Source organism: Pavona decussata, unplaced genomic scaffold (assembly GCF_977016875.1).
Source record: "Pavona decussata unplaced genomic scaffold, jaPavDecu1.1 SCAFFOLD_26, whole genome shotgun sequence".
In the NCBI taxonomy this organism is placed as follows: Eukaryota; Metazoa; Cnidaria; class Anthozoa; order Scleractinia; family Agariciidae; genus Pavona; species Pavona decussata.
The window spans coordinates 3,533,090-3,551,890 of record NW_028145449.1 but is presented as its reverse complement, the minus strand read 5'-3'; the positions used below and the strand labels follow the sequence as shown (position 1 = coordinate 3,551,890).

At 40.2% G+C, this 18,801-nt stretch overlaps 1 protein-coding gene across 1 annotated transcript in view; it reads right to left on the bottom strand.

Annotated features, from left to right (window-relative positions):
• LOC146485588 (oxysterol-binding protein-related protein 1-like) overlaps positions 1-18,801 on the bottom strand; it is a 34,338-nt gene that overhangs the window by 314 nt on the left and 15,223 nt on the right. Inside the window, exons 15-30 of the mRNA XM_085103361.1 lie at positions 18,194-18,296; positions 16,108-16,214; positions 15,745-15,858; positions 13,987-14,420; positions 13,023-13,098; positions 12,363-12,387; positions 10,953-11,062; positions 9,990-10,087; positions 9,495-9,528; positions 8,442-8,584; positions 7,152-7,230; positions 5,933-6,051; positions 4,847-5,105; positions 4,044-4,106; positions 3,584-3,644; positions 1,516-1,603 (exon numbers count right to left, since the gene is read on the bottom strand). Of these exons, the coding sequence (XP_084959487.1) occupies positions 1,516-1,603; positions 3,584-3,644; positions 4,044-4,106; positions 4,847-5,105; positions 5,933-6,051; positions 7,152-7,230; positions 8,442-8,584; positions 9,495-9,528; positions 9,990-10,087; positions 10,953-11,062; positions 12,363-12,387; positions 13,023-13,098; positions 13,987-14,420; positions 15,745-15,858; positions 16,108-16,214; positions 18,194-18,296 (1,913 nt within the window). The remainder of the gene's footprint in view (positions 1-1,515; positions 1,604-3,583; positions 3,645-4,043; positions 4,107-4,846; positions 5,106-5,932; positions 6,052-7,151; positions 7,231-8,441; positions 8,585-9,494; positions 9,529-9,989; positions 10,088-10,952; positions 11,063-12,362; positions 12,388-13,022; positions 13,099-13,986; positions 14,421-15,744; positions 15,859-16,107; positions 16,215-18,193; positions 18,297-18,801) is intronic.

The following is an 18,801-nucleotide window of genomic DNA, read 5'->3' as shown; positions in this document are numbered from 1 at the left end:
AGCTCTGGTGCTAAAGAGGAAGAGAGTCAACTTTTGCTTTGGTGACTGGTCCAGACAAAAGTCTTCATGAGGACTACTCTCCTCCAAACAATTGCTCCAGACTAAGAGTGGACCGATATCAGTTTTTCAAACCGATCCGATACGAGTACGATATCTGATGTTTAAGAGAGATGGTTTTTAAGTTGTCTAAAGGCCCGGAGGTCGATCGGTCTCGCGCCGTTTTTTGGGCAAACCAACATGGCGCGGGTTTGTTTTCTAAGGATTTCTGGGTAGATTTTGGTCCCAGGCCCTCATTCGTTTGGCCACCTCGTTCAACACTATGTAACGTTGGATTTGACAATGTTGGATGATGGTGCAATCGTTTGGCCGGGCCTTAAGAAAATAATGCAGTCTTGAAGTAAAAACGCAAGAACTAGCAAATAAATTAAACTTAAAATTTTCGTCAATGCTTTAATAGAGGCTGTCGATAACTTCTTTTGTCTCGTCTTCTTCTAAAAGGTTTGAAAAGACAAAGTCGAGTCGTTCGGTTCCGTTGCTCCTCCATTTCATGTTGTCAACTTCTTTGTAATAAACCAGAGGTAAGAAAAAAAACTCGACTCTAACTCCGTTCTTTGTGAATATTGACTATAAATCTATTTTGTAGATGTCATTACAGGAATCTTTTCAAACCTTTGTCGACCTCGTTCATTCTGAAAGTATACCTTGGTTTGCTACAAAATCGCCGTCGCTTGGGCCCGGCCCAAACGTCGAACTTCACAGGAGACGAACTAATTTGTAATTTGTGTCCACCAAAAAGGGGAAAGCAAACGTCGAACATAATACGTCGAACCAAATTCAGTCACAAATGTTTTGATATCGAGGCTAAAATATACATTACCATACAATTTTTTGATTTATTCATTTCATTTATTTAATAGACCATTTCCAAGTTGCTTCAAAACTCATTATGAAAGCGAGGCTAGGTGCAACGTTTTTATTATGAAAAGCAGTTTTCATTCATATGCAAACAAAACTAATGTTCAAATGAAAAGCTTTGCCCATAGCCTCGCTGTAATAACAAGGTTTACAGCAACTCGGAATTGCCTATTTACGTTCAATTCATGAAGAGATGGACGTTTGTCCTGCAGTCGATCTTCACAAGTTCTAACCGTCTGAATCAGACGGAAAGAACGTGCTGCTCGATCCAAGTTAAGTCGGATGAACTCAGTTGAGTCAAACGTCGCACATCATGAACTTAATTCGCTCAGTTTAGTTCGTCTCGTGTAAAGTTCGACGTTAAACCCGGGCTTTAGATGTTAACAAGCCGGTTTGGCTGTTAACTACTCTCTTTTCTTGTAGCCAAATTACATTTGGTTCCTTCACACGTCATTGTGTAAAATGCAATTGTAATTACTTCCTCCTCAACATTAGTTCAACAGTGAAGGAAATCCCAATGAATCAAGCTTACGAAGAAAATAATACACACAAAGCTACATTTTATGAGACTACAACAAAAGAAGGTACAAAAATTCTTACCTAGGAATCCATCGCTCATTCTTTTGTCTTTCTCTTCTCGCTGCTCTTTGTTTTTCTTCAAGTCGAATTTTTTCCCGAGTAGCGGTATCTACCGTTAAAAGGTAAAGTACAAACGATTATTAAAAACAATCACAATCACAACAAAAGCAAACAACTCAGTGAACAAAGCAGCACCTGAATCCAAAACATGCAACTGGTAAGCACTGGAAAACACGGAGCCGCGGCGCGGGAAAAACATGCAACCGTCAACCAGTGCCAAGCGCGGGAAAACATTCAGCAAATACCAAGCGCGTGAAAACACGCAACTGCCAACCAGTGCCAAGTACGGGAAAACATGCAACTGCCAACCTGTGCCAAGCGCGGGAAAATATGCAGCTGCCAACCAGTGCCAAGCACGGGAAAACATGCAACTGCCAACCAGTACCAAGCACGGGAAAACATGCAACTGCCAACCAGTGCCAAGCGCGGAAAAATATGCAACTGCCAACCAGTGCCAAGCACGCGAAAACATGCAACTGCCAACCAGTGCCAAGCACGGGAAAACATGCAACTGCCAACCAGTGCCAAGCGCGGGAAAATATTCAGCAAATGCCAAGCGCGGGAAAACATGCAACTGCCAACCAGTGCCAAGCGCGGGAAAACATGCATTTGCCAACCAGTGCCAAGCGCGGGAAAAATAATATTCAGCAAATGCCAAGCGCGGGAAAATATGCAACTGCCAATCAGAGCCAAGCGCGGGAAAACATGCAACAGCCACTCGGTGACAAGCGCGGGAAAACATGCAAGCGCCAATCGGTGCTAAACGCGGGAAGACATTCAGTCAATACCAAGGTGGGTATACTATAGATATGCAACCAGTCAACGACCAACCAACCAATGCGAAGAGCGGGAAAACATTTAACCGATGTTGGTATCGGTCGACTGTTTTCCCGTTCTTCGCATTAGTTGCGGGACACACTGTGCAACAAACCAAAAGCTACAATTTAAAAGACTACAACAAAAGATCAACTCGTCAATTTGATATGGGAGTCCCCCTTCCCCTGGGGGCAAGTGGTCTGTGCAAACTGTAACGCAATCTCTGCCGTTAAACGTATTTTTAAAACGCGGTAAAATGCATATATCGTCCATGATTGATGTGATGATTTCTAAAATGTACAGAAAGCTCGCTCAAAAGGTATGAATTACGTAGCACTTGTAGCTAGTGTTCCATTTGTTCTAAAGTAGGATTCAATGCAAAACATTCTGGTCCGAATTCAAAACGTTGATAACGTTGTGTTTATCTGAGTTTTTATAGCATTGGAATGCCGTGACAGAAAAGCTCAAATTTCACTAAAGTACTTCTTGTAACTCGCGGCCTCAAAAATTTCCTTCTGTGTTGCCCATAGTTTTGAAAGCGGATTTTATATGAAGAAATGATGCTCTTTCACGTGGTGTAAATCTTTATACTCAACGCCATGTACCAGTTGATGATTTTAGCCTCGCAAATTTGTCAATTTGGCATCACAAGAAATCGCTTAAAAAATTGTAAATATTGAAAAATCTCCTAAATATTTAATTTTCACTTCAGATGAGTAACATAACATTCATGATGTCTATAATTATGTACTTTATCAGACTGGATGTTTTTCGTTTGGAACGAAACTAGTTTGATTTTTAAAACAAGGTCTTCGCAACATGTGGTGTCAGACACCGAAAACCCGGTTCAGGAGCTGTGAATTCAAGATCATAGCCTCACGTCAAAAATAATTATCGGATCGAAGTAAAACATGTATTTCTTGCAATAGTTTACCGTGGGCTATGTTGTGAATTTTTTTGAGAGTTTTGAATTTTTCGCTATTGCACACCTCTGGTTGATATTTACAGACATCCGCTCTTAAGCTGCCTCAAACCAAGCCAAAATTGGCTTGGTTTCACTACCAAATAGTGGGAAAAAACAGCGGTTGCTCTGAGTGTTGAAAAACGTGCTCGAGTGAATGACAGAGTTCAATAAATCGAAGACTACATGACAGCAGGAAAACTCGAATACAGCTCTGGTTTCACAATGGATAACTCAACTAAATCACTGTACCTAATTCACCATTTTCTAGAGCACGACAGTCTGGTCTGAGTCTTGAATCAGTGGGTGGTAACTGTTGGGAAAAAAAGAAGACGTTTTCTCTTGTACTCTACTTTTATTCCATACTTGTTAATAGCTCAAGAAGGGGAAATCAGCTTTAGTTTAGCTCCTTTTGAAGTGCTTAACAACTTGCATCAACGAAACTTCTGGGTAGTGCTTTCTGTAGTGATGTTTACCAACGGGTTCTAGTTTAACACTATAAATGAAATCGTTTCTCCTAAAGTGTGACCGTTCAAACGAAACCAAACGAGCAGTATTTCATTCTGGTACTGTTTCTTATGCTACACTAGGATGTAAAACTCTTCGGTGTGTGGTCGAGATCTTTTTGTCTATTCAAAGTAACACTACAATTAGGCGACGCTGCCCCTTTAATGTGGCTCATTTTTTCACACAATCGAAAAAACTTTCCTACCTTGGATTTCTGGTCTTCGTGAAGTTCGTTCAGCTGCATGGCATAGGTAGTGAAGTTGTACATCTGATTAAGACAACAACGAACAAGGTTAATAAGAATACACTCTACAGAAACGTGGGCAGAGGACAAGTATAAGTATTCACTACACTTGCTTACAGATCAAACCGAACAGCTCACTCTCCCAACCCTTAGTTTATTTATTTTATTAACTCGTGAATGCGCGCATGCATTCAAATGGGATCAAATGGTACGAGCAACTGGGTGGAGGTGGGGATGTTAGTCAGGGCAGATAAAGGGTGGGAAGGTGTGGGGTGGGGGAGAGTAATTGTTGCTCGTACCATTTGATCACTGTTTGGTCTTAAAGGATTAGGAGAGAATTATTACTCCTCGGAACTCGGGAACTTTGTGTAAGACAAAACGAAAAGAAACCACACCCCAGTCTGGCATACGAGCAACAAGCACCCTCCCCCGCCTCCACTTAAATCAAAGGACACGTTATCCCCCCTACCACACTGCCAATCTCAAAAAATGTGAAGAAAAAAGCGTTCACTGTAACACTTACACTGGTACTGAACCCTAGACTTAAATCTCATTTCCTTGGGTTCAAATGACACAGTACACCCTCCCCACCCTCATGACATTTGCACCAGTTCTTTCTGAAATCTTCAGCTTACTTTAGGAGACGCTACCACCATAACACTATTATCAACAGCACACCCCTCCCCATGAGATCAAATGACACAGGTTACCCCCCCCCCCCCCTTCCCTCACCCTGACGATATTTACATCAGCCCCCATCTTACCTGTTTACTATGCGAAGGTCTCTCTTGATACCTCCAGAGCTCCTTTGGAGCAGAAGTATCCACAGTAACACTACCATCACTACTGCCGCTGCTGAAGCTCTCAAGAGAGACAGCCGAAGCTGATGTAGAGCTCACTTCACTCGAGTCTGATTGCCTCCGTTTCGTTTCCCTTTTGGAATCTTTCCTTGTGAATTTGTCCACCGTGAAGCACTCAATGGTCCCTGTCCAGTCTCCTCTAATGATGAAACGCTTCCGTTTGCTAAATGAAAGTGCACAAGAAATCATGAGTATGCGTAACGTGTATTTTCGAAGTTGACGCGATGGTGAAAGAAAAAAAAACCCAACAATAACAACAACAACAACAAAAAGAACAAAAAAGAAGAAAATTTTGAATTTTGAATTTCTGTGCGAACGTTTTTGAAAGCGACCATCTTTAAGAAATAAAGAAGAAACCTCACGCTCATTCAAATAGTCGCGCTCTAGGAAAACTCGTCATAACCAGTTGTTCGAAGAGGACCCACCTTGTCTGGGGTCGGGGGGTTATCGAAGACACCTCCTATCTCGTGAACATTACCGACAAAATTTTATTGGCTTTAAAATTTGAGTTGACACAGAAATATTCAGCTAGTAAGAGTCAGCATTGCTAGATAAATAAGAAAAGTGAGGTTTGAATCTCAATGTCATTTTTTGACTGCTTGATAGAGGGGTGGCTATGCAATAAAGACACCATTTTTTGAGGTTGAGGAAGGAGGGTGCAGGCAGAGGCCACCATCTGTTTTGGGGTTTGGTGAGTCCTGTTCGAGTATAGTAGTTTTGACAACTTCTCTAAAATTAATGTTATCTTAGTACCAAGCGCGAATGACAACGCAATCATCTAAAATAGTTTGTGACTTCGCCCCAGACGAACTAAATATTAGACAATTTATTCAGTGCGCAGATAACCACCGTATAAATTGCCTACTATTCTGTCCGTCTGACTGAACTACAAACTGAAAATGCAGGTGCAGCGCGTCCTAACAAACACCATTGAGTAATTTTGCCCGCGATGCCGGCGCGCATTCTCTACTTTTGAATGTTTGAACTTACTCTGCAGAGAAGATGGAACCTTCCACTTTGTTTAATTCTTTTCCAAACCAGCCGCCTGGTTTAAAATGAAGAACGCCGTAATCTCCGGTGGTATGGTTAGTTATCTCCATCTGGCCGTACTACAACCAAAACAGAAGAAAAAAAGGGGTGCATTAGATAAATGAAGGCTCAAGCACTTTGTATAGGGTATTTTGTATAGGTATGATTTTGAGTGCAATTGGGAATAAATATTGTGGTCTTTGAAAACATTTACAAGTGCTTATTTACTCCAAATTGCACAAAAAAAAATCATGTGATTACTTAATTAATTATATTCATGAAAAAATTGCGAGATAGCCTATCATTTAATTATGCAGGAGCAGCGCAGGTGAATCACAAGAAGCCTTTTGTAATCTTCGGAAATCATCGAGAGTCTTCGGGTGATCTTCGCAAATCTTCGGGTGTACGGGTAATATTCGGAAATTATCGGAAGTCTTCTAATGATCTGTGGGTATCTTCGGAAGGCATCGGGTGAACTTCGGCGATCTTCGCAATACCTCGGAGACTATCAGCATGTCTTGGTGTTTCTTCGTACTAGCTTCAGAAATCGTTGTAATTTGCACTGAATTTCCTTTTTCCTGCATCGTGTTTCCTGAAAACTGTATTTCTCTTAGCCAATAAGTATCGAGAAATTTTTTCATGTACATTGTCAAGACTAGCTACAAATAAGAACCTAAACGAGGGCAAATAGACTGAGACTGTATTACGTTCTTCCAGAGCGCGCGCAACACTGTCAGAAGCCTCGATTTAAACTATTAAAAATGTCGGACAATAACGAATCAATGATAGATGTATTTTTCCGTCAGTGAAACAGGCAAACTCGGAAAAAGAAAATCCGAGTTCTCCCAACACATGACGAACCTATGACCTTCTGATTACTAGATCGGATGCTCTACCACTGAGCTACAGGAGACTCGTGGGAGCTAAGGCCATTAAGAACTCAGGATTTTCTTTTCGGACTATGCCTGTGTCACTGACTGCCAAAAACCAAACAAACAAAACAAAACAAAACAAAACAAAAAAATACATCTATGATTTATTCACCAGGCTTAAAAAATACGTGTCTTTGACATTAAAAAATCATTTAGCAGAAAGTTGTGTAACACATGCCAGTGGCAATGCTGACTCGCTATATATGGCTTTACGGCAACTACATGAATCAAACGCGGATATTACTAACTTGTTCAATCCAGAGTTGTCCCACAATAATATTATGTACACAGCTGTTCACGTTGTTCCACGTGTAAACTTCATTGTGCCTAGGGATAAAAAAAAAAGACGTTTAAGATTGTAAAGAACTCCCGTACGGTATTACTTACGGTATTAAACAAGGGCGGGGTTCTTTTTTTTTTTGGCATTTTTGGTGATTTCAGCAGCAATTCCTGTGGCGTTTTTCGGTACAAATTGAAATCGCCTACGTCAACTACTGGCACGTTTTGAAACCACTTCAACAGACGTCTAGATCAATAGTACATACATGAACTTTATTTCAACACGAATAGACCCTCCAAAATGGCAGCAAAGATTTGAATGAGTTAAAATTAAACTGAATGAAAAATTGATACCAGCTCTGGAAAGAGTACCTTTACTTTAGTAACCTTGCAAAGTTTCAGTATATTAGGTGTTATATCAGCTTAGGAAATGTAAGATGAAATTTGACAAATTTACGGACGTTTAGATGACTGGGGGTATACGTCATACCCTCAGTCATACAAACGTCTGTAAATTTTTCATTTTTTAACTTACATTTTCTCAGCTGATATTACACCTGACATGCTGAAACGTTGCAGGGTTACTAAAGTAAAAGTGCTCTTTTTAGTGCTGTTATACGTTTTTAATTTTAACTTATTTGAATTTTCGGCCGCCATTTTGGAGAAGGGTCTATTGTAGGGTAGCCAGAAAGGCTAATATCTCCATGTAACATAAAAGAAATAGAAAAGAAACTTATTTACATTACAAGTACATCTAATATAATTCTTGAAGGAAACCTGTTATTAAAAGACGTTTAAAACTAGTTAGAGTACACTCTCTTCTAATGCGATCCGGCAATGAGTTCCTAATTTCACTGCACAATAGACTACAAGCAATCCCTTTCTGGTTAGTCGAGAGGAAACGCTCACAGCGCAGCGAGACATGAGCGAGGAGAAAAAAACAAGAAGAGACCCGAAGCCCCCCTCCGCTCGTTTACTCCAGGTTTTTCGCGCTCGGCTATTTCGCGCGAGCTCTCGACTATCCAGAAAGGAACTGCTTGCAGTCTAACTGCACAATATTTGAAAGATTGCAGGCCATACGTGGTACAAGTAGTTGCTAGTTTTGGTAATGATAGAATATCAGTACATCTAAGATTACAGATAAACGGTCGTACAGTCAGTAATTCCTTCAAATACTTAGGATGATTAGCAAGGTGTAAATAGAAGTGGTCACATGATTGAGCGCCACGCAGTAACTCATGTAATAAATTCCAACTTACTTTGGAAACTTAAGAGTGACCATTCCCTTGGGTTGAACCTCAACTCCTTTGCCCCAGAATTTCAACTTTGGTTGGACAGTGACGTGAAACACGAAGCCATCGCCAGTTACCTGTAGCGCACTCACCGGGGGATGATGGCTGACCTACAACAAGAAGTTATTGAATAATTATATGAACCACTCTGTGAAGTAAATGTAAAGTTAAGTTTCTTTCTTTGTTTTTTTTTTCTTTGCCTTTTCCGTTTTTCCAGCATATTTTGTAATTTATTGTCATTTTTATTTTCCATTATGTTCTCATGCTCGTCTTGTCTCGCATCGACTAGCTTTGTGGCTATTTGCGGGACAAGCAACTTATATCTGAATTTACAAAATAAATAATTGTTGTTGTTGTTAAAAAAAAAAAATCCGAGTTGCTGTGAACCTCTTTATGAAAGCGAGGTTAAGTGTAAAGCTTTTCGCTGATACAAAAATTAGTTTCGTTAGCATATGAATGGAAACTTATTTTCATAATAAAAACTTTGCATACTAAAAACACGAATCTCGCTTTTACGGCTAACGCCAAACGGGAAACGTCAAGCCGCTGTTTGTTCTAAAATGCATAAACTTGTGTTTCTCCTAATCACTTCTCTCTTTTTCGTGTTTGCTCGATAGCTGTCGCCTATTGGGTGGAGATAAGCTTAAACCAAAAAAGCTTCATTGTTTTTCATCAAAGAGAAAATTTCAGCCTGGCGTTTGCCGTTTGCCGTAAACGCGATGCTAAATCTCTCTAATAAAGAGATTTAGCATCGCGTTTACGGCAAACGGCAAACGACAAACGTGAGATTCGCATTTATGTTTCTTTGAAACAAAGAAGTACACAGATGAGAACAGTGCAAAATAATTCTGTCCTTTGATGCAAACGCAAAACGACTCAACTTTACCGAGAAACTGAAAACAGCGGGCGGTAAACAAAGGGTAAACATGGTCACGTGGTCATTCTTGCCGTTTGACGTAATTCTAAATTTCTCTATTTATTTAGATTTAGAATTAGATTTAAGTTGTTAACCTCACTAACCTGTTCGCCTATTAACTTGAATCCCATGTCGTCCCTGTGGAAGCAAATTCAAACCAATTAATTTATTGCCCGTTCCCAAATTCCCAAATTGTGTCATATGAAGAGATGAACCCTATCGCCAGAAAGATCGCATAAAAATGAGTAGGTTCACCAAGTTTGGTTATGTTTCATCGTGAGGAAACCAGGCTGTGACCTGTCAAAGGTCGCCCAAATCCCATACAAATGTCTCTAATTCTGAGATGGCGTCCCCCAAATCCATACAAAGTCTTTAATTTTTTCCAATTTTTGAAAGTCTTCTACATACTGTAGTTGCAATCTAACGACAGAACCTCAAACTTGGTAAACGGACTAATCTTGATGTGATCTTTCTTGTGATGGACTCCAGTTTCTCATTAAATAAAAGTTTAAACTCTCGTCCAAGCATACATTTGAACTACGGAACGGACAATTAAGTGTGAAAGTGGGAGCCAGCAAAACATCATCCTTGGTACTTACCGCACCAGTTCATACGTCTCTCCCAGCAGCGGATTGAAAGGTTTGCCTACTCTGTCCAGATTGGAAGCAGTGGCTGATATGGCAAAAGCACACACGTACTAAAACAAGAACACAATAACAACAAGAATTATAGGGTTATTGATAAATGAGTGACCATCCAGTTGATAGAGCACTGCACCGATATCGCAGAGGTCAAGGCTTGGAATCCCGTTCAAATCTGGTTTTTTTTTTTTGTTTTTTTGTTTTTTTAGGCTTTCTTTTCGCAACTAGCTCCAACTGATTAAGTTGCGTAAATAACTGCGAGGGTCTTTTTTCTAATTAATCTTTCACCTGCAGTTTAAATACTCTTTAGAGAGCCAAAAATATGGAATGCTTTGCCATTATCAATTACATCTTCCCCTAGTCTATCCACCTTCAAAAGAAAGCTTCTTGATTTCCTCAGTTAATTGTACGAAACGTCCGACTCTGTTATGTCTTTATAGTCTTACCACCGTATGTTAAAAAATCTGAATACAATGTCTTTACTAGTCTTACAGTCCTAACATATCTCCGAGGAGACCTCTCAGTATAAGCCCCGGGGTTTCCTGAGGTCTCCTCGCCACCTCTTACTTCTTCTTTTTTTACTATTATTATTCACTCTAAACTTATGTAAGATCCTAGTCTATTATTCACTGTAACTTTCTACGATTGTATGTCGTCGTGAATAAATAAAAAAATAAATAAATAATAAATAAAAATAAAAAAATATATATTTATATTTCATACATTTATATTCAACAACAATAAAATTATACTAAAATAAACATTGTTACAATGACATCATAACATGAAATGAACGTTGTTATAAAATTCTTTTAACTAATTATCATTGCTATTGTTAACAAATCATCATCATCATCATCATCATCATCATCATCATCATCATCATCATCATCATCATCATCATTATTATTATTATTTTACCTGCATACGGTGTAGTGGGTCATCTAAACTCGCCGCAGTGTGGAGCAAATAAACATACTCCATGTACTCCGCAACACGCTGGAGAAATGTCAACGGCTCATTGAAGATAACTAAAAACAAACAAAGAGATAACACAACTCATAAATGGTTTTTATCATCTTTGCATACACCCCCCGTTGAAGGCAGTCTATTGCAAGAAAATGTTTGACGCGTTTTATTTTGACGATTCAGGCGATTTTTAACATGATTTTTGCTTCACGTTTTGCAGCCATTTTAATTTCAGCTTCAAGTTTATGATGTAAACGGTTAAAGGGTAGAAAAAAGCTTGATCCCATTTAAATTAACAATTTAAAAATTCCCTAGAGTTATTCGCCAAAAGGGCGATTTATACGGTACGACTTTGTCGCATGCGACAAGCTTAAATACGACAGGCCTACGACACGAATTGTTTCGTGTAAATCAAACCTACAACTCGTTTCGACTGTCGTGTACGTCACAAAAAATGTCGTAGGATTTTAAAACATGTTCTTAAATCCTACGACAATCGTAGGCATAGGCAATGTTGAATGACGAGAGTTGTGTGCGATTTTTTGCATGACGCGAGCAGCGCGCACTCTAGAAATTGCATGCGACGGTCGTAAGCATAAGTCGTACCGTCTAAATCGGCCTAAAGATAAGGCATTTGTTTGATATCCAGCCATTATTGCTGTATGAGCTGATAAAGAGTGGTAGTATTGATCCATCAAAGTATAAGTGTTGGAAAGTGCAAGGAACTCGTGCCAGCCACCTTAAGGTTCATAACTTTTCGAACCAGTGATGCCTTCAACAAAACTCCCTTCGGACAAAACGTCGATCTTCACATGAGACGAACTAAATTGCAATTTGGGTCGACCCAAATGGGTAAAGCTCGACCGTTGGGTCAAACGTCGAACCAAATTCAGTCACAAATGTTTTAATATCGAGGCTAAAATATGCATCATTATACAAAATTTTAATTTATTCATTAAGTTCAATAGGCCATTTCCGAGTTGCTGTGAACCTCATTATGAAAGCGAGGCTAAGTGCAAAACTTTTCATATGAAAATTAGTTTTGTTTGCATATGAATGAAAACTAATTTTCATAACAAAAACTTTGCAATTAGCCTCGCTTTTATAATGAGGTTCAAAGCAACTCGGAGATGGTCGAAGTCTGTCCCAAAGTCCATCTTCACACGTTCGAGCTTGTTGTAAATTTTATCCGCTCAGTTTAGTTCGCCTCACGTGAAGTTCAGCATTTGACCCCTGCCTAAATTTAAAACACATTAGGATAATTTACACGGAAAACTACCGCCAGTCGAGATAAAACGAATTTAGAAACTATTCCTTGGGCACGAGAAAGATATTATATACTGGTGCAGAACTTGTACTCACCTGGCATTGTAATTCTTGAGAGATCCTTGCGAAAAAAAAGAAAGTATTTAACATGAAGTTCTTGGAAAACAGGATACGAACATTTTCAAAAACGCCTATTCTTCTAGCACACATCCTTTAAATAGTCTTCAACCGCAGCACAAAGCGACTGAATATAATCTAAGATCAAATAATGCAATTAGGCCTAGAATTTGTACAACTCGTTTTAGAAGTGTGTTGATGAACACGTTGATCTTTAGGTATAATTTATTATAGCCAGCTATTTTATCCTATTGCATTTATCCATATGGGGTTTTTGATATCTTTTGTTAAAAATGGTTAAATAAGACCTTCAATCAGCTGCCAAATAATTCTAGAATGACGAGGTGAAAGAAATCAAATCAATTCTTGAAAGGAACGACTCGTGATCTGTTCTAGCGCATTTTGGAAACAAAAATGCGAGAACTTGAAAAACATTAGCCTAACATTTTTCAAGTTTCAATCCATACCGGCCTACTCTGTCTCTGGCCAGAGGCACTAATCGACAGTTTTTTTTTTACTGGGGTGATAATTTATAACAAACGTTGTTTCTGCTGATAGACAAACATTCTTGGGTTTTGAAATCACAGCAAATTTGCGTGATACTTCTCATTTAAATAAAGACATTTGATTGATTGATACCTTTCCTATACACTGCTTCAGCACTGTCCAAACACTAAATTCGTTTCTTGAAAGCATCGACACAGGAAGAGCCGTTCTGTGAAGACAAAAGATTGCGGATGTTTACAGGATACCTCCACTCTTAAAATAAATTAACGTTAAACTTTTGAAAACAAAATCTCACTTCCAGTTTCATTGGAAAACATGGAAATACTACCTTCGTGTCGAACAAAACAGGATTTGATTATAGCCCATTTTCGCTATTTAAGTTCCCGGACGTCGCCATTTTGGATTTCAGGACGTCATATCGTTGCCCAATTGTTTCGCACAAAAGAACTTTTGTCCATAATATTCGCTTGAGATTTAAAATACTATTTTACAAGGCTAAACCGTTAAAAATTTTAAGAAACCAAACGTTTTCGACTACTTAAGTCATCCCTATTGTCAGTAAGCAAAGAACTTTTGCTTACTGACAATAGAGTGTTTTCATTCACGTGACTACCGGCCATATTGGTGTACTGAAACAAAAGAAAGTATTTGCATAAAAATAGAGTTCAGTTCCCAGAGGTTTAGTTTGGGACACCAACATGGCCGTCATTTCTTTGTTTTGGGAAACCAACATGGCCGCCGTGACGTCATGTGAAAACACTCTATAGCGGCAACCATATGACATCATAAAATCCAAAATGGCGGCGTTCCCTTAACCTGTCTTAAACTACTTTTCACTGACTAAACCAAATAATAAAACACTTAAGGATTAAAACCAGTGAAAATGAACCACGTTTTGATGTCTTCATGATCCTTGCATCATTTTCAGCATAAAACAAGTAACAAGTTAATCACACGAAAACCGAATGCGGATTTGCTGAGAGCCTGGGCCTTGTTTTCTTGCGGAAAAAATAGGAATGTTATTCACCGGCCTAGGTCGGTCCGTATTGGGAAACACTGTGCCCAAGGTCTTGAGTACGGCCCGCAGGCCACCTACCTGTAGCGAACCTTGGCTTGCGCCTGTCTTTCAGCTTCCTGTTTCCTATTCAAAGCCGCAGTTTGTTCGATTTCACTAGAAGCCGACTTCACTTTCAGCAAACCATCGCGATCCAATAAAGTTCTGTCCGATTTCGTTACTATGTTGTTATCGGAGGTGCTCCGTGTTATGGAAAGTCTATTTGAAATTCCCAATTTCCCTCCAGAGCTCGTCCTCTTTATGCTTATACTTGGCTCTACAAGAGCTTCAAGGTGATTTCGCTCCATTCGTTCGTTTAAGGGCTCGGGCGCCGCTACGCTCGGAACATAATCGTCACCATCGTCGGAATCATCGTCGGAGAGCAAGTCGTCCGGAGGACACCCGATGTCAGACCTCGCATCGAAGAACTCTTCATTGCAGTCACTTGTCAATGTCATGCGACTTCCATGTATAATCTACAAAAAAAAAAAGGATTAAAATAAGCAGAATGTCCAAGGAATAATGGATTAAGGGGGTGTTTACATGGGAAAACTCGCACCGGTGCGAGTTTCCTACAGGTACTACATATGATTTCATATCGTCTTTACATGAAAGGATGAAAATTAATTCGGCATTTACATGAAGGGAAACTTCATGCCGGCCGACGTCTGTTTAAATAAACAAATTTATGATTGGGACGCCATCTTGGATTGAATGTCGTAAACTACGTACGATGTACGAGTGATTTCACGCCGGAACGAACAGTTGTACCGTTTTCGTACCGGAATGAAACTCTCGCACAAGCTTGACTCGCTCCGGTATGAGATTTTGTGGTGGTTTCATGTAAACGAATACAGAGCCACAAGACGGAACCGGAGTAGACTCGTACCGGAATGAAAGTCATGCCGGTATCATGTGAACACTCCTTAAGTATTGCGGTGATATTGTATGGGACGAATTTCAATGCAACCTTTTGCAAATTTTTGTCCTGTGATATTTATTTTTACTTCGGCGTCCTTGTTCATACTGTTTTACTGTTTCCATTTCGTCTTTCCTCAACACACCATTTCTTCTTGATTTTGTCACTTGTTGAATTCCTCTTTTGCAAACTATTTTTCTAATATACATTGTAAGCTTAAGGTATGCAATGAAAATAGATTAAATGACAATTGCAATTGAGTACTCAGTTTAGAAATGCATACAGCCTATCACGTCTAAATCGCCATGCAACAAAAGTAAAAGGAAAAAATGTTTGGCCTCCGACGCCGTCTTAAGCCAGCGACACACCTGGCGATTTTATAAGCTGATCGCGGCAAATTTGATCGTCAGCGAAAATCGCAAGCGATTTTCGCCATTGGTTGATGCGGACACACTTGGCTATTTTGTTCGCCGATCGCGGCGATGTGTCAGTTTTGAAAAGTCGTGCAATAAGATCGCTCAACCTGATAGGTTGGCTTTGCTGGCGATTCGCAGCAATGAACATAGAAAATCGCGAGAACGAGCACACTTGGCGAATGTCTGCGAATTTAGTCGCCGATATCTGACATGCCAGATATCGGCGATCGGCCAAAATCGCAATCACTGCACCGGGCACGGCGTATAAAATCGCCAAGTGTGTCGCTGGCTTAAGAGGAGAATTTTTTTTAACTTCCTTCAATCTCTTCACTCCCTGAAAAACATTGTATGGAGGCTACTGCTGGAATTTCAAACTTAAGGATGGCGGCCATAGCTTACAAAGCTGTGTTAAAGCTCTGTGGATTTGATTTTTAGGATTATACGAAAGTGTAAATATCTTCTAACCTCATGAGCTCCAATGGAACACTCCAAAGCGTGATGTTCTGTAGCAAGAACATGAAGGGCATCTTCAAGTACTCGTCGCTTTTCTACTTCTTCTTCAAATCTTAGATGACGCACCTGAAAAAAACAAAAAGTTTAACAAAGGTGGTAGCAGGATGTTAACCCTTCAAGCCCTAACGGTGATCAGCATCAAATTTCTCCTTGTTATATCAATACTTATTCAACCCCTGAGGTCATGAGAATTAAGGATATGATCACTCAAGGTGAATTTTCTTGATATTTTAATAACTTCTCCCCAGTACTTTTATAAGAAAAGTATGGAAACAAGATAGAAGAATTTGTTCTTTGATATTAGTTGTGGCTCACCTCTTCCTGCTGTGACATCAAATCCAAGCAATGCGTCAGTGCCATGCACATGTTGCGTGCCGTGGCCACAACTTCGTTCAGTTTTTCGCTGATCTTCAGTAAACTTCCTGTACACGGAGAAAAGAGAAAAATTAACAAATACAGTCGAACCTTTTTATTACAGACACCAAGGGGACAGGGATAAGTGTCCGCATTGTAAAGGTGTCCGTTTTAGAGAGGTAGGCTTTATATGGTGTCCGTAAGGAGAGGTTCCACTGTGCAGTGTCCCTCCACTGCGGCCATACTGGAGGAGCGAAACAATAGAATGATTTTTGCGTTCGACGTAGAAAGAACGCACTCCTAATACAGATCGGAGTCGAGATTGTATGGGACAACGTTGATTGAACGATTGGATCTTGGGACGCGTACCGTGTAGCACAAAAAAATTTTGCGGGAGTTTTATTTTGCGGATTGGCGAGTTTTTGTGGTTTGCGGGAACAAATTTTTGCGGGTCGAGATGACTGAAATTTTTGCTGGGAACTTATTTTTACGATGCTCTTTTCAAGCAGCAGAACATTTAAGTGGAAGAAACCTTAATACTTTTAACTTTTATTGCACGGTTGGTTGAGTCACAGTTCACTCTACTTACGTATTAGAGACATATCACTGTAATACCTTACTGCGTAAAGGGGCTGAACAACAACGAAACAAAACAAAAAGCCTATCTGGCCTACTATGCACAACCAAACACTATATTATTTTATAAAAAAGCAGTATGAATGTTTGAATTACCCGTAGCTGAGACCTTTCTAGGCATACAGAGGGGCTCTCGAGGGAAAGATGTAGCAAGTACTTTGAAACCTTACTGGGAGCGGCCTGCTAAAATGGAAAAACTTTGCCCTACCGTAACGCAATGAGGCAGACTCAGTCGATGATAATAACTCTCTTGTTCAGTTGAAGTTTCAAGAGTTTAAATAACTTCTGTGCAGGCCGCCACAGAAGCGCCACTAGAGCATGGTTGGTCTGTTTAAGTCCAATGTATATCGCCCCGGTGGCTCAGATCTGTTAAAAGTGGAGTTTTTAATTTGACTGAAGGGAGTTAATTTTTGCGGCGTTTTATTTTGCAGGTGTTTTTTTCTGCGGGAACTAATTTTTGCGGATCGATGTCAATCCGCAAAATCCGCAAAAATTAGAACCCGCAAAATTTTCATGCTACACGGTATTTGGCATCCCAAGCAGATTTTGCAAGGGACGGATCTTGGCAATGAATAGAACGAACGCACTCCCTAATCTTTGATTATTACTAGTCCTTTAAGCAAACATCTTTTATTGTTTGACTTCTTCAACATGGCCGCCGTGAACACAGTCTATTGAAAAGGTCGTAGTAAGAGAAACATGTATGTTTTTTTAGCAGACTACAGTCGAACCTCTTTATTACGGACACCAAGGGGACAGAAATAAGTGTCCGCATTAGAGAGGTGTCCGTTATAGAGAGGTAGGTTTTATATCGATTTCGGTCTCCCAGGGACCAAGTGAACTGTCCGTAATAGAGAGGTGTCCGTCTTAAAGAGGTGTCCGTAAGGAGAGGTTCCACTGTATAATGATTTATCCCACGTTACTTGCGATGTCAAGTAACAAGTGTGTCAGTCTTTACAGACTACAAGCACTCATCGTTCATCTTGTATGGGGTCGGGTGGGCTGGTGGAATTTGAATGAGAGAGGGGAATAAGTGGAAAAATTGACTTCACAGAAGGGAGGGGGGAGGGTTACCTAAAGGGAATCAGATTGAAACAATTTACAAGCAGTGCAGAGTAAACCTGCACCTTTCAAAAGTTCTATTTTCACTGGACCCTGATAACCTGCAGCTGCGTAGTTTCTTAGGGCTGGGAGCATTGTTCTGTTGTTTGTTCTTTTGTTCTCTCGACAAACCATGTAAGACGTTGCGAACGGTGGAGGTTGCCCCGCAATGAAAAGGGAAACTCTACCAATCTGATGTTGCTTTCTTTTCCTTTCCCGTGTCCCGAGGTAGGATCAAGTGAAATCCCAATTGGCTGGATGAATTTCCATCAACCTCCCCTCCCCTATGAAAAGCAAAAGGGTCCCTTACCTTTGGTGTTGGATTGTGACGAATATGAACCAGACGCATCAGCGATCGTATTGTTCACATTAGTCACTTGCTCATCTAAAAGCTGCTGGTGTGCACGGGCACTCTACAATACAAAACAAACACTGATCATGTTTAGCCTTTGAAGGTGGTTCTATCATACTAAGACCCGTTAAATCGCACTATTTTAGGCTATTGCATAAAGCAACTTCAGGCGATTTTGTCCACCCCTCCCCCCCCGCCCAATTTAAGCCACACTTACACTTTATTTTCGGCAATTATGTCACACGAAATGTCGCTACTTAAGGCAATTCCCTAATACGCTATGTCACGCCATTTTAATTTTCCATCTCGCTATTTTCATCGCATCGTCCAAAGTAGTGTAGCGTCGCTTTACGAACTTTAAAGCAACAACGACACAGCAACGGCAACGAGAACGCCAGAAAACAAAAGGTTTAATGAGGAAAAACAATCGCTCTGCACGAACGTTTCTAATTGTGGTACATTCACCGTCTAACCTCCCACGCAGTCGTTTTTAGGGGATTCGTATTGCCAGCTCCTCCCCACAGACGCCTACTTAACTGAGCGCCACATTCCCTTCCCATTGTTTT